Genomic DNA, 15,853 nt, shown 5'->3' with positions numbered 1-15,853 from the left:
GATAAGAATCCAAACATAGTATCAATGAACCTCTAATAACAGGATAAAAAAAATTAAATAATATTTAACAAGAATTCAGATATAGTATCGACCAACGGACTATTCGCATGAAGATAGCCGACAGATATGAATTTAAAATGTTGGAAACTCGTTCGAAAAGATAAAAATAATGAAAATGAAAAAAAAAAGAAAAAAAAAGATTAAATTTAGACCCATTTTAAATCTGGAGTTATCATAGATAAAAGTTATGAGCCGTAGTAATTTAATAAAATATTAGCTCTAAATTTGTAAGTATATGGTAAATTTTATTTATTTAATTTAATTTATAAAAATTTTAATAATATTTAAAATACGATTAAATTATACAAAAATTAAGAACCAAATGAATAAGTTGGATATAAATGTTTTAAAAATAAACAGTTTAATCTATCAATTTAATTAAATAAATTGATCATAATAGATTTTTTATTGAATTTTTTATCATAATAGATTTAAATGGATCAAAATATAATATGTTAATTTTTTAATTAAATTAGTTATTGCATATCTAATTGCATTAAGTTGATTAATTGGGTGAAATATATAATTTTTAGCGTATTGTAAAAAAGTAAATATTTTTATATACAAAATAAATTTAAATGAATTGTATTTAAATTTTCTTCCTTTTATATGTATTTATTTTGTAAAATAAAAATTTAAATGAATTGTTAAAAAATTTTATAAAATTTATATAAAAGAAAATTGAATTCCTTTGTCTAAATAAAAGAATTATTAAAAAATAAATTAATTAATTTAAGTTTTTATAAAATTTATAATTCTAAACGAAAAAATTGTATTTATAATTGAGATTCCAGCCAAGCGAATCTTTTATCGATATTTTAACTAAATTTCAATATAATAAGAATTTCAGAGTTTTTGGCTTAATTGTTTAACGTGGATAATGCACCGTTTTTGCTTCACATGGTTGTCCAAGTCATCATGTTTTTTTTTTAATTTTTTTTAATATATTGATTGATTTATTAAATTAATAATAAATTATAAAAAATAATAAAATAATTTCTCATTGTAATCGTTTCCGTTAACACCAAGAAAGCTGGAGGTTTATTATTATATGGAAAGAAGAAAAAAGGAAAAGTTTAACGATTTATAATATCAAATTAACAAATATTGTTTTGTTAATGATTATTTTTAAATTAAAAATACCTAATTAACAAGGAAAATTCCAAATTTAAGGATTTAATTAACAATTTTCTTTTAAGTTAAGATTTCAATTTAGAAAATCCGGATTTGTTAGTTTGGAAATAAAATAACGAATTGTAATTACAATATCTTACAAAATTAAAGTAATATAAAAGGGAGACAATCAATCAATCAATCATATCCCATTAAAAAAAAATAAAAAGCTGTGAAATTTTCTATAAATTAGCCCAAACCAAACCAAGATCCACCCATCCCATTTCATCATTACTACTTTTCAAACAAAAATTCCAAGACTGTAAGAATCTTTTGTCTCCGCCTTTGATGGCCGCCAGCACCACCACCAGAGTCATTTCTCCTAAGCTGCTCAAACACATCAGTTCCTTCATCAGGCCTCTCGTCACCTCCTCCTCCTCCACCTCTTCCTCTTCCTCCTCCATCTCCGCCATCCCATCCCTCAACTTGGCCACAAAACCAGAACCCACCATCACCACACCTCCGTCTATCCTCGACCTCAGTGATCACCAAAAACTCTTCGCCACCTTACCCTCAAGAAAACTCCTACATGCTTCTCTTATACTTCACATGGCTGCCATGAACCCTGTGGTGGATTTGGGCATGTGGGTTATGAATTCTAAGCTGATGGGTGTTGATAATATTGTACGTGATCTTATATTGAGTGCTGTAAGGCATAGTTTCTATGAGCATTTCTGTGCTGGAGAGGATACTGTGGAGGTAGCCAACTGTGTAAAGAAACTCAACGAGTCTGGTTTAAGAGGGATGCTGGATTTTTCTGTGGAGTTTACAGTTGATAACGATGCCTGTGATCGAAATTTTCAGGGGTTTCTCGACACCATTGAAACAGCCAAGTCCCTCTCTCCATCTTCTGTAAGCAGATTCATTAATCCATTTACTTCTTAAATTTTTCTTTTATTTTCGTAAGAAAGTTACTTTCCGTGATTCTAATGTTTGTTTCTTGAGAAAATTCATTCTCAAGAAAATTTCTACTAAGTTCTTGGTTTCGCTGTATTATTATAGCAAATATGAGCCGTGAAGCAAGCTAAGCCAATAAAAATTAGATAGGGACCCTTCCGACACACGTCAGCAACAGTATGATATGGATCCGACCTGGTCCTGAGTCATATCTCAATCTTGCTGGGTTGCTTATAAATAAATATAATAATAGGACTTTTCATTAGGTGGGACCTCTGACAGTGACAGTAAGATAGACCATACCTATGTTGGAAGGAGATCTAACAAAAAAAACATTTTTTTTGTGATTTTTGTATTGATTTTGGTGTGAATTATTTCATCCCTGTCGAATTTTTTTTAAAAAAATAAAGATAATAATAATAAAGCTGAAATTTCTAGATTATTGACAGCTTTTCATTCATAATTCTTTTTTGTTTGCTTTCAAATATTTAAAATGATTTATGGACAAAACAAGTTGGAAATGAGCACATGAATTTTGTGAATGTTGCTGTTCGGCGCAATTCGCATCTTCTGCGTAAGTATACTGCTGTATTCAATTATCTTGAATTATCTTTTGTGTGCATAAGAACAAAATAACTTACAAAAAAAGGATTAAAAATTCTAGTTCAGGAATAAGATGATCTTTATGTTTGGAAATGTCCTTTTGAATAAAAAAGGTGCCTCTTTCCATATCCAGACAAACCTGTACGGTAATTTCCAGCTTGTACAATTTGCAAGTTTAATTAAATATATTTTGTTTACTTTGAAAAAGGACGAGGTTGCCAGAAAGCAAGTTTTGCAGTTTGTATATGAAACTAATTTCTTATTGTTATCATTAGGTGAGCGCAGTGGTTGTGAAGATCACTGCAATTTGCCCTCTCAACTTGCTTGAGCGAGTTGCCGATTTGTTAAGGTGGCAAGAAAAAGACCCTTCTTTCAATCTTCCATGGAAACAGAATACGTTTCCAATTTTCTCTGAATCCACCCCATTATATCACACTCTCAAGAAACCAGAACCATTGACCCCAGAAGAAGAGCAACATCTTCTCTTAGGCCAGCAGAAACTTTTGAAACTTTGTCAAGCGTGTGCGGAGGCCAATGTTCCATTGGTCATCGATGCAGAGCACACGAAAGTTCAACCTGCCATAGATTACTTTACATATTCATCAGCAATTAAGTATAACAAAGATGATAATCCTATTGTGTATGGAACAATTCAAGCCTACTTGAAAGATGCAAAAGAGAGATTGTTACTTGCAACTAAAGCTGCAGACAAGATGGGACTTCCAATGGGATTCAAGCTGGTGAGGGGTGCTTATATGTCAAGTGAAAGAAAATTAGCCTCTTCCTTAGGCTACCAGTCTCCCATTCACAATAGCATTCAGCAGACACATGATTGCTACAATGACTGCGCTTCATTCCTGCTAGAGGCGATCGCTGATCGCTCGCATGGACTCATTCTCGCAACCCATAATGTTGAGTCAGGGACTCTGGCTGCCAAAAAAGCAGAAGAGTTGGGCATTGGGAATGGGAATCAGAGATTGGAGTTTGCACAGCTTTATGGAATGGCAGAAGCACTTTCTTTTGGTTTAAGAAATGCAGGTTTTCAAGTCAGCAAGTATTTGCCATTTGGACCTGTAGAGATGGTGATACCATACCTTCTGAGAAGGGCTGAAGAGAACAGAGGACTATTATCTGCTTCAGGCCTTGACAGAGAACTCACCAGGTAACTAAAAGAATCTTCCTTTAACAAGGACTTGATGTGAAATTGACGTTAATCATATGAATTTTGTTTGTGTGCAGGAAGGAGTTAAGCAGAAGACTAAAAGCTGCTATGTTCTGAATTGAAGTGATGAAAAAAGTGTATGGCTTTGGGCAGGATCAGGGTCTGAATTTGGGAATGTTCAATAATAATTTGTATGTAATTGAAACAGTCTTCCATGAATATAAATTGAGTACTTTTGTGTATAGAAGTATCAAATGGTTACCATAATTGATGAGATTCTCCCACTTAAAATCACAGTAGAGAAATCTTGTTCTTCCTTTTCTCGCTGCTTCTCTGTTTTTTCTTTCCTCCTAAAGTAAAGGGATAACTGCTGATGTTGGGATGATGTGGATGAAAGAAATGCTTGGTGAGAATAAGAGGACGACTGCGAGCAGCTGAAGTTTAGATGAAATGACGTGGAAGTTGAAGCAAGATCCTAAATATTTTGCTTGTTTGGCTCTGAAGAAAAGTTCAAGAAATTTCTGGGGAATGATTGACCCAAAAAAGGGCAAAAAAAAAAAAAAAAAAGAGAAGGTACTTTGCGATTTTGACTGAATATGGTTTATGATCTATCAAATCTGAAACGAATGGGCCTCCCACATCTTATCTGGATCTAATCAACCTACTAGTGTCCATAACTCCAGACCCCAGAAACCAAAGTGTGTAGTCAATCCAGGGCATCTCCAGCTGATTTTACTTATTTTCTTTTCAAGTCCTTCACTTATTACCCATTTATAAACCCGTGTCGCCGTTGAAGTTACAATCATAAAACTTGAGAATCTGAACCAAAATTCTCTGTTGAAAAGAGAATCCAAAAAACTTTTAGATACACATGCAGGTTGGTGGATGTCAAAATCAAAGCAAGTGGAATCCCAACTAGCTGGGAGATGGGAAATTCACTTTTCTTTTGCGACAACTGACTAGTTTTGCACTTGGAGGGCATACAGTGGTTCCAGCAAGGAAAACGACTGGCAATCGCAAAATAACCACCCATTATTTTTCCACGGATAACACACAATTGAAGTTTCCATTCCATTTCCATGTATGTAGTGCTTTTCTTGAATCGGCTTCCACATCCCCCAGCCGCCAGCGAGCTGCCTTGCCTTATGCATATGAAAATAGGTTTCTTGAAACCAATTAGATTTTAGAATCATGTTATATTTATTATATATAATATTAAATAAATATTTATTATAAATAAATTTCTATTATATAAAACATCAAATAGAAATAATATACATTAAAATATTTTACTGAACATTTGTATTCAATATTATAAATTTTATGTATATTTTTTATATTTGAAAAACTTTACATCTTATTAATAATATTCTAAATAAAATAAAATATTATATATTTTAAATTATAAAATTTTATTTTTTTATATTTTAAATTTTTATTAATATCAATGATATTATATAAAAATAGGAATAGAGAATGAATAATGAGATTAATAAAAAAATAATATTGTTATAATAAAAATAGTTATTTAAATACTATTTTATTATTTAAATAAAATTTTAAAAATTATATTATAATTTATCGTTAATTTATATAAATTTAATTTGCTATGACACTCATTACAAGAATTTGATTAGGATGGTTGATTCATATGGTGCTACCAACAAAGGTGATTCGAATATTGCATGTTTTAATTCAACTTACACTTCAACCTGCAAATTGTATTAAAATTTTTGTGCTAGGGATGTTGAATCCTCGTTTGGTAGATGCTATGCAAAGAAAAAGGAAACAAGATGTTCAGAGTAAAGTTTCTGTTGAGAAAAGAAGAGCGCTGTTTCATGATGCTATGCAAAGACAAAGGAAACAAGAAGCACAAACTAGTGTTTCCGTGGAGAAAAGGAGAGAGTTGTCTCATGATGCCACACAAAGACAAAGGAAACAAGGTGTACAGGCTAGTGATTTTGTTAAGAAAAGGAGAGAGTTGTCTCCTCCTCCTATTGTTACTGAATCGGAATTTTATGAAAAAAGATGTTGAATCCTCGTTTGGTTGATTCTATGCAAAGAAGCAAACTAGCTGTAAACAGTAGTTCTTCTGCTGAGAAAAGTAGAGAGTTTACTCCTGCTCATTTTTTAACTGAAACAGTTCGGCCTGCTGAAGCTCAAATTGGTCAGCAGCTGCACGTTGATGCAGAACACTCTGAGCGTGTCAAAGAAGTGCTTGTGGTTTCCGGTCGAATGAATTCTGAGCAAAATACTGAGCCTGTTGTTCAACAAGCTCAATCAACGGAGTCTCTAGGTTCGGGCAAAGCCAGCAGTTCCCAAGGACCAGGATTTGACCTGCAAGAACATATTATAAATACATTTGGTCCGGACGTGTCTGTGGTCAATAACAAGAATGTCAGTGATATTTTGGCACGCTCTTGTGTGCTCGATTCGGACAAGAAAATTTTTGATAAACTTGAGGCTGTTGACTTGGAAAGAACTGTGCAGAATCTCGCATTTCAGGTCAAATTATCTTCCTCTTCTGAGCCTTTTTTTTGTAGTTGTTGTAACTTAAATTTCTTGCAGATGATAGCTGCTAGTGCGTTGCTGAGACAGAACAACGAGGCACTAATTCTTCCACTCAAGCTTGTGCCAGGGAGTTGGAGAAAGTTAAGAAAGAGAAGGAGGTAGCTTCTGGAAGGTTCTCAGAGAGGGAGAAAAACTGGAGAAGAAAATTGGAGGTGCTGAACATAATATCCAGAATCTCACTAAGACAGTTAATACCCTTCAGAAAGATAAAGAATTTTTTTTCTTGCAAGGCTTCTCAGTTGGAGAAAGAAAATGAAAGAATCCCTTTGCTGGAACAAGAAATTGATGTTTTGCAAGTCCGGCTGGCTGAAGCTGATGCTGCTGCCCGAGAATGGGAGAAGAAAGAGAGTGAAGCTTGGGATCAGATGGGAGAGAACTGCAACCAACTTCAAAATGTCATAACCTCAGAGCTTCAGAAGCGATTTCCTAATATTGATTTCTCTTTTATTGGAAAATTTTTGCCAGGAGAAGTTTCCGACGGTGATGATTTTTGAATGTAATTTGCAAGACAACTAATTTACTTCTAGTCTGTAGTACCAATACTTCCAAGGACAGGGATCAAAAAGCTGCAATGCTGGTTACAAGAACGCTGATCTACAGGAATTGTCGAAGGGGATTCTCTCTCTAATTTTTTTGTTTTTTTGTTAAATGAACCATTTCTAATATCCATTCATATTTCCAAAACGCTTAGGTGTACAATGTACTTTTGTTTTTCTTACGAGGCAAACTTGTCCCTACGAAGTGCAAACCTCATCAAACTTCTACCAATCTGCTTGAGATTCCATTCCTGGGTCAATTTGCATATGATGATTCTCGAGCATTGATGTATTATACTTATCCAACTAATTTGCTGCATGTAATAGAATTTTGAGGATTGTATATTCTGGGGCCTGAGCTTAATTATTCTTCCAATAAGCTGTGCTGTTAGGAAGTCTTGCATAGAGTCATGCCTATCAGATGGCTTAGTTGGGATCAGCCCATGTTTGGACAAGAGGGAAATCCAGCTTCCAATGCGAGACTTCCTAACAGAACGTGACCTTGAAAACAATACGATATGGCTTTGGCATATCATAAATGCCCCATCCACCTTCTACTTTCAGAACGTAATTCTCTTCGAGAGCCAGCTCGAAGTCCCAGTTAATCCATGTATGAAATCTAATGCGTGAGACATTCAGATTATGAGGAAATCTTTGCTGCATGACTTTGCAAATACAGTTGGAAAATTAGAGGTTGATTCTCAGACTAGAAAAAAAAATGTTGATTCTATGCTCGTCCAGAAAGATTTCCATCATTCAACCACAGCACGTTCACCAGTTCACCAGTATGCATATTTCAAGTTCTTGTTGGATTTCTCTAAACAAGTTGTGTTCAAGATATGGAAAAGCTAAATAATTCTGTTAATTGGGTGCACACATTTTCACTGCATTTGCAGTAGAAAGAAGAGCAATTGCCAGTGGCTGGAGTTTGACTGATGGCATTTGAGTAAAAATTGCAATCTAAAAACAAAGCCTTTCCGTTTGCTGCTTCAGTGCACGAGCAGCAAATCAAGTTATGTATTTTATATTATTAGTCTTTCATCAGTTCTAACTAGCTTCTGAATTCTGTTTCGGCAACAAAACAGAGTTCCAGCATTGACCATAAGAGCTGTTGAAGAGGGGCAATATGCAATTGATTTCCAAGCACAATTATCCAGGTTACAAGCATTTTCTATTTGTGTAGATGTAATGGATGGTGAACCCTCCATTGCTGTTGCAAAGGAAAGAAGCAAGTTGTTGCCACATTGCAAATTACTGAATCAAGGAGGAAATGCAATTCTTAAATCTTAATTGAACAAATTACAGAGAAAAAGGAGAAGAAAGTCTCCAAGAAGATGGAAGAGATCCAGCCACAATTTAAAGAATCAATAATCAATAACCAACATTATTGCAATAGCAAGTTGAACTCATCAGAATCATTATGGAAAAATTACAAGTAAGCCCACCAGAAAATCCATGACCATAAATACAGTGACAAGTTGCATTCCTAATGCTCCAAAAATTGTTCATTCATAAAGGAAAGGAATCAAGAAAAAGAGTTCTTCATAACTGTAATTCAATTCCTGCTAATACCAAGCTAGCCAAATTCCATAAAATTAGATCTTCAAAGGTACATAAAGGGGAGAAAAAAACGTGTGCGCGCACACACACACACACAAAAACAAACATACTCCACTGGTATGAACTGATATCATGCAATCAATAGGATACTTCCGCCAGTTTTTGCTGTTGAGCACTTTGTAAGAGGAATATTTATTAGTGCAATATATTGCCAATAGAATAATCAGTGGCATGGCTAAAGTAGAATCCCAGCATTACTTGCATCACAGTTTGCATGTCCTCTTTGCTTTGATCACATTAATCAGTAAAATGAGAATGAATGAATTCAAATGTGCTCGTTCTCTTTATAGGAGATGATGAAAAGGAATAGAGTCAATAGCCTTTAACAATAAGTTTAAACCTATTTTGAGCAAACATTTAGATGTTGATTCCTGCATCCATGGCATGAACACCAACAAAAAAAAAAAGAAACATGCAGTAGTTGCGCTGAATATATTTCTGGATATAAAGTGATGAATAGAAATAAAACCTTTTCAAACATTCAGTCCATAGAAAGACCTGAAGAATGATGGCCAATAAACCCGTAAACTTGAGCTTACAAAGAGCAGGTGAAGGAAAAAATGACAAAAAGATCAATCATGATTCATGAATCACAGTGGAAGTACTAAGAAAGTAAACATACTTGGTCAGCTCAGAGTTTGGTAACCCATAGGCCCCTGCAAACCATCTTGTCCTGTGTCATTCCTTCCCAGTATAGAGGGTATCCATGGAAAGAGTTTCCCCAGCTCCTTGCTTATTGCATTGGGCGTCAGATGCCTATCATTGATCCCAAACTTAGCTCTTTCAAGAGCTTCCATTATATCTTCCCTTGTTACAGTCTCACCACCTGTAAAACCCAAAAGTGTTGTTTTAAAATGTGCTGCTCAAAATATGAAGTCAAGTAAGGAAGCAGGTTACTAAATGAAGAAAAAGATGTGAAAAGTGGGTACATATAAAATGACCCGTGATGATTAAACATCATTGTTCTTGGAGAAAGGGGATTTAAATCTCACCTCTCCGAGCAGCAAGTAAAGCAGCTTCATTGACAATGTTTGCCAGATCAGCTCCTACAAAACCTGCTGTCAAAGAAGCAACTAGATCACAAATGATATCTGTGTCCTCTTCTACGGGAACTCCTCTCAAATGAACAGCCAATATCTTTTTCCTTCCTTCTTCATCAGGTTCTCCCACAAGTACCTTTCTTGAGAATCGACCAGGCCTACAAAGGGCTGGATCCAATGCTTCTGGCCTGTTAGTTGCTGCCACAACAATCACTTTCATGTCTGACTCAAATCCATCCATTTCAGTCAGCAACTGCAAAGGTGGAAACAGATTTGAAAGCCAGGATGAGGGCAAGAAATTTATTGTCATTCAAAATCTTAAGAGGAAATTTCCATAATTAAAGAGGATTAAGAGCGACACTACGTGAAACTTTTAAAGAACTGTAGAAAAATATTTTAAAAATTATTAAAAGTTCACGCAATGATACTCTTATGCCATGTTAATTATTAGACCATCAAAAAAAAAAAACAATCCCCTGTTATCAATTTTAAAATATAACTCCATAATTTCAACAATACTTGATATTCTGGATGGCTATATAATATTCTGTAGAATGAAATTCCTTGAAAATAATGAAATAGACCAATTAAATCTGGGAGTCTGTCAAAGCATAGCAAATGTTATTGAATGATGCAAGTGGAGATTGCCTGATTCAGTGTTTGATCACGCTCATCATTGAAACTTCTACCACGTTTCCCCCCAACTGCATCAAGTTCATCAATAAATATAATTGATGGAGCACATTTCCTTGCTGCACTAAAGAGATCTCTAATGCGAGCTGCTCCTCTTCCAACAAACAACTCCACAAATTCACTGGCAGAAACACTGAAAAATGGTACTCCTGCTTCTCCAGCAACCGCACGGGCCAGCAATGTTTTTCCTGTTCCTGGGGGACCAACCAGCAACACGCCTCTAGGTAACTTTGCTCCCAGTTTTTGGTAGTTTGTAGCTCCTTGCAGGCATGAAACTATCTACAAACATGAATTGGATTAATTAACAGCAGCGAAAGGAATTACTTGAGAGAGCCAGTGAACTAACAATAGACTGTTGAGTATAACAGAAATCGAGAAACCTAAAAAAATATTAAATTTGTCTCAGACACTAAACAAAATATTTAAAGCTCTTCCAGTTTTACATTTGAAAATCTCAAAAACTCCATCCTGTTCTTTATCAACCAGTTTTAGAGCAGATCAATAAGCTCCTACAACTTATACCAATATAAAAAGATGAGCAGGTAGACAGTATTTCATATAGAAATGCAGATGCATAACTTGGGGGAAAGTTCAAGTGAATTCAATTTGTCTTGCGTGATGCAGAGAGGTAAATTTATGACCCACCATTACCATTGCATATAAGATTTAGTAATTCCAAATTAGGAAATATTTGATGGCAGATAAATAAAATTTGATCCATTCCATATTCTCCATCAAAGAAATCCATTAGCCATTTTGAAGCGTACAAATGAAAGTAGAGAAAGTCATTAAACCAGCTATTATCCCACTCATACAAAGGTGGGATCCTAGACTCCTAGCATATAGAATTTTGAAATAGTGATATCTTTCAGCATTTTAGCATGAAGCCAGCTGCTCTTAATGCTTGAACTTGCATGCATGTAGTAGCAAGGCCAAGAAGTTTGTCGTTGCACCAAACAATGGCGCAATGACTATGCTAAGTCAGTAACAATATTTCTGATAAATTTTCTAGGTAAAGAGATTTCCCTTAGAGCACATCTAGGAGATGTCAAGCTAATTAGAAGGAGAAGGGTGATAAGGAATGTCCACCCAGTTCCTTAGCTAAATCTTTCTCATTTCTTGCAGAATTGCTCTATCCCCATAAAATCCAAATAAAAGCTTTTAACACCCTTTGACACATACAAACATTAATAAACTGTTCATTAACAGAGAATAATGCACTTTGGTGTTCTCAGAAGAATTAATTCCTTACTCCCTATCAACAGTTGATATCAGTATTAGGAGAGAACAGATACAACTGTCAAATGTTCAATGCATTCCACCATGAATCAAAATCTATATGAACCCTTTGAATCCTTAATTCAGCAATAATGGCCGAGACACCAAGGAAAATTCTAGGTTAAGGAATTAATATATGACTACTTTTATTTGATGTATTTCCAGGAAATTTTCATCATATATCAAGGGTTTGGGTAAGTTTAGTAATTTTAACCATAGTAGTTGGACATTCGAAATGTGCCCAGCAATTCTTAACAATGAGTTGTTTACAATATTACAAATTTCATCATAGCTCTTAGCATGCCTTCATGATTCTACATGAAAACAAGCAACAAAACTTCAGCTGCGAAAAAAGAAGCCTTTGGGTTTTTTTCACAGATGCACCTTCCAGCTTTAGCCGAAGGGCAAAAGGCTACACCCCAAAAGGTAGTCTACTCGATATTTGCCCAAAAAAAGTAATAAATCTTATTTGCTCAAGCCTGAAGATTTAAAGCATTTGACAAGCATATAACATTTTCATCCACACTTCCCTCTCATCATCTCCACATTGAGCCACTAATGCGACAATGTTTCAACAATATAATAAAGAACAAAGATTTTTTTATCCTATATAACATGAAGATATGATGTGCTTACCTCCATAAGCTCCACCTTAGCAGCATCAACGCCCTCCACATCATCAAAACTAACCATCAGATTATTAGGTCTCCGCTTTCTTGCAGGACTATTAGCAGCAGAAAGTTGACGATACAGAAGCCACATCAAAGGAGTTAAAGGGATCCAGAGAGATATTATGGTTATCAATGTATTCCTCATTGACATCAATGCTGATTGAGGGGCTGAGCTATATACGGTTCCCTTTTCTCTCATCAAACTAAGAAGAAATTTCTCATCATGGTCTATTTTCCTAGTGGAAAACTTCCACTCGGGAGTAGAAGCTCGAGACCCTGAAAACTTCTTCAATATATCCATATTTGATTTGTGGCCAGCAGTACTCGCAATACTTCCTGTTGCAGCTGGACCAGCTGCATTCTCATTTGAAACATCTATCCCTGGAGATCTTTCTTCTGCATCTTTAAAATTTTCAATGCCCTGAGATTTTGTGTTGTAATAAATCCGACGAGACCCCTCTTCGAGTAAAACTTTTGAAACGGAATCATTTTGAAGGCTTGTTATTAAATCCGAATATGGAACAATCTTTGGAGATGGCAATGTAGTTAATCTCAAGAACAAGTAGCATATCCCCAGTGCAAGAGAAATTGAAGAATAAAGCATCAGTCTCTTTATATTCTTTCTCAAGAACATTCCAAAATCATTTAACATTGACCTCACTGAAACTCTTTTCAATCTTATCATCAATAGCCGCAATCTTGGCCGCAATCTCAATGAAAATCGCTTTCTCAAACCAGTAGTAACTCTTTTTCCCAAATGTCTTCGTTCATTTCCTCTGTCTCCCCTCATTATCAATGGCCCAGTATTGTTATGACAAGATAACCCACGTTGAGACTTGCAAGAAACACAAAACCCCAATAAAGGAACTTCACTATTTCCATGATGAAGCGACCTAAACTTATTCCTAGAAAGCATAAAATTTTGGGAATTGCTAAAAGTGTAAGCTCCCACTGAATTATAACAAACACTTGTGTATCTCCTCAAAGGCTTGGCCTTTCCACTATGAACTAAATTTTCTTTACTAATCAATAACCCATTATTACAAACAACAGAAAAAGTAGCCATATCTCTGAAAAATAATAAGAGCAGCAGCAGTAAACCAGCAACTTTCTACCAAAAAAATCTAATGATTCCCATTAATGTAATGATTCTATCACTTGGATTTGTGCAACCAACCAATTAGGAAAACTTGGACCAGTAGTCAACAAAGAAAGAAAGAGGAGGATAAGAAGAAAAGATGGCTACTTTACCTAGTTTCATCTGATTGTTGAAATGGATAGGAAAACTGGGGAATGCCCCGTTGGTCTGCCAAGACGGGAAGATAATGGAGACCTTCGGGTTTACAAGAAGATCCGACGGCTCATATAATCTTTCCACGTGTTAACCGTGGATGGTTCTTTAGATTCTCGTAAGCGTTCGGTAATTGGAGGATACTTTAGGCTATACCGTTGCAGGATAAGGAGTTTTGGGGGTGAATTAAGGCGAAAAATCAATTTTAATCCTGGAAAACTTATATCTTATAATTTTAAAAAAATATATTAAAATATTATTAATATTTTAAATTTTATTTATTTATTTTAATAATTAAATATTAAAAAATAAAAAGATTAATTAATTTATTTTTATAAAATTAATAAATTTTTTTTATATTATAATAACTAAATAATAAAAACAAATACTTGTTAATAAATTTTAAAGATAATAGCAAAAAAAACTTTAATCTATTTAAATTTTAAAAAGTTAATTAATATATTTTAAATTTATTTATATTTTATCATTAAATTTAATCATTAAAATTAGGGTAATTTACAATTTAGTCCTTTGGTATTGCCATTATTAATAAGTCAGTCCCTGTATTTTCAGAAATCTATTAAAACATCCTTATGTTTTCTCTCCGTCAACGAAATAGTCCTTCTGTCTATTTTTGCCGTTAAAAATATAGTAAAAGACTAAATTACCCCCAATTATTTTTCTCCTCCTCCTCCTTCCTTTTCTTCTTCATCAATTCTTCTTCTTTTTGCTTCAACTCCTTCCTTTTCTTCTTCATCAATTCTTCTTCAGCTTCTGTTTTTGCTTCTTCTGTTTTTGCTTCTTCTTCTTCTGCTTCTTCTCCTTTTTCTTCTTCAGCTTCTGTTTTTTCTCCTTCTTCTTCTGCTTCTTCTCCTTTTTCTTCTTTTTCTTCTTTTTCTTCTTTATCTTCTTCTTCTTCTCATTCTTCTTCTTCTTTTTCTTCTTTTTCTTCTTTCTCTCCTTCTTCTTCTTCTTCTCCTTCTTCTTCTTTTTCTTCTTTCTCTTCTTCTTCTTCTTCTTCTTCTTCTTCTTCTTATTTTTCGGAGGAGGAGGAGGAGGAGGAGGAGGAGGAGGAGGAGGAGGAAAGAAAAGATAGGGACTATTTTGTTGATAAAAAGAAACAATAAGGATGTTTTAATATATTTCTAAAAATATAGGGAGAGAAGATTTCGTTGACAGAAAGAAACGATGAGGAGGGACTATTTCGTTGACTTAAATAAACGATAAGGATGTTTTAATAGATGTGAGAAAAGATAGGGACTATTTCATTGATGGAAAAAAATAATAAGAACATTTTAATAGATATGAAAAAAGATAAAAATATTTTAATAGATTTTTGAAAATGTAAGAACTAACTTGTTAATAATTACAATATACAAAGACTAAATAAATGGTTTTATTTGAGGGTAAAATTGGATTTTAAAAATTTTCTCTCTCCTCCTTTATCTAATTTTAACGGAACATAGGACAGAAGGACTATTTCGTTGACGGAAATAAAACATAAGGATATTTTAATAGATTTCTGAAAATACAGAGACTGATTTGTTAATAATGGCAATACCCAGAGACTAAATCATAAATTACCCTTAAAATTAACATAAATATCAGTCATATATTAAAAATTAATATTTTAACATAATTAATAATTATTTAAAAAATTTCAAATTTTATCAATTTCAATAATTATATTCTAAACTTTATTTTAATAAATATATTTTAAATTAATATTTTAATTTTATTTAATTTTTAATTTTAATTTAATTTATTTATAATTTCGAATAATATATTTTTAAAATTTAATAATTTATTTTTTAATAATTTTTTATATCGTTATAAATCATAAATATTGTGATCAATATTAATTCTAATAAATTAAAATCATATTTATTTTGATTCAATTAAAAATTAATAATTTATTTAATAAATTTAAAATGATAAATTTATTATGTAATATATAAAATACATTCATATTTTAAATTTTCGTTGTTATTTTTTACTAACTAGACTTATAGTTGAATTTTTTTTTTTAAACAGAGACTTATAGTTAAATTTTAACTCTATTAAAATAAATATAATAAATATAATTAATTTTTAAATAGTAAAAATTGTGATTCTATTATAACACAATATCTATAATTAATAATTACATAAAATATTATACTTATCGATATAAAAAAATTTAAAAAATAAATTATTGATTATTAAAAATGTATCATCTAAAATTATAAATAAATTAAATTAAAATTAAAAATTAAATA

The 15,853-nt window shown here is 33.1% G+C and overlaps 3 protein-coding genes across 3 annotated transcripts; 2 read left to right on the top strand and 1 right to left on the bottom strand.

Moving 5' to 3' along the window:
• Window positions 1–1,373: 1,373 nt before the first annotated feature.
• LOC110605694 (proline dehydrogenase 2, mitochondrial) lies at window positions 1,374–4,137 on the top strand. Its single transcript, XM_021744346.2, has 3 exons — window positions 1,374–2,085; window positions 3,009–3,895; window positions 3,973–4,137. The coding sequence occupies exons 1-3, from the start codon at window positions 1,522–1,524 to the stop codon at window positions 4,010–4,012; spliced, it is 1,491 nt and encodes a 496-aa protein (XP_021600038.1). The 5' UTR covers window positions 1,374–1,521; the 3' UTR covers window positions 4,013–4,137.
• A 1,394-nt stretch (window positions 4,138–5,531) lies between these two features.
• On the top strand, window positions 5,532–7,637 carry LOC110608982. The gene is made up of 2 exons (XM_043954024.1): window positions 5,532–5,564; window positions 5,638–7,637. The coding sequence occupies exon 2, from the start codon at window positions 5,924–5,926 to the stop codon at window positions 6,566–6,568; it is 645 nt and encodes a 214-aa protein (XP_043809959.1). The 5' UTR covers window positions 5,532–5,564; window positions 5,638–5,923; the 3' UTR covers window positions 6,569–7,637.
• A 1,406-nt stretch (window positions 7,638–9,043) lies between these two features.
• Window positions 9,044–13,677, bottom strand: LOC110609336 (probable inactive ATP-dependent zinc metalloprotease FTSHI 3, chloroplastic). Its single transcript, XM_021748846.2, has 4 exons — window positions 12,270–13,677; window positions 10,311–10,634; window positions 9,615–9,915; window positions 9,044–9,448 (listed from the first exon to the last, which is right to left on the bottom strand). The coding sequence occupies exons 1-4, from the start codon at window positions 13,368–13,370 to the stop codon at window positions 9,249–9,251; spliced, it is 1,926 nt and encodes a 641-aa protein (XP_021604538.1). The 5' UTR covers window positions 13,371–13,677; the 3' UTR covers window positions 9,044–9,248.
• Window positions 13,678–15,853: the final 2,176 nt, after the last annotated feature.

The sequence above is a fragment of the Manihot esculenta genome, chromosome 2, assembly GCF_001659605.2.
Source record: "Manihot esculenta cultivar AM560-2 chromosome 2, M.esculenta_v8, whole genome shotgun sequence".
Lineage (NCBI taxonomy): Eukaryota > Viridiplantae > Streptophyta > Magnoliopsida > Malpighiales > Euphorbiaceae > Manihot > Manihot esculenta.
The sequence above is the reverse complement of the archived record's forward strand: the minus strand, read 5'-3'. Positions and strand labels throughout refer to the sequence as shown.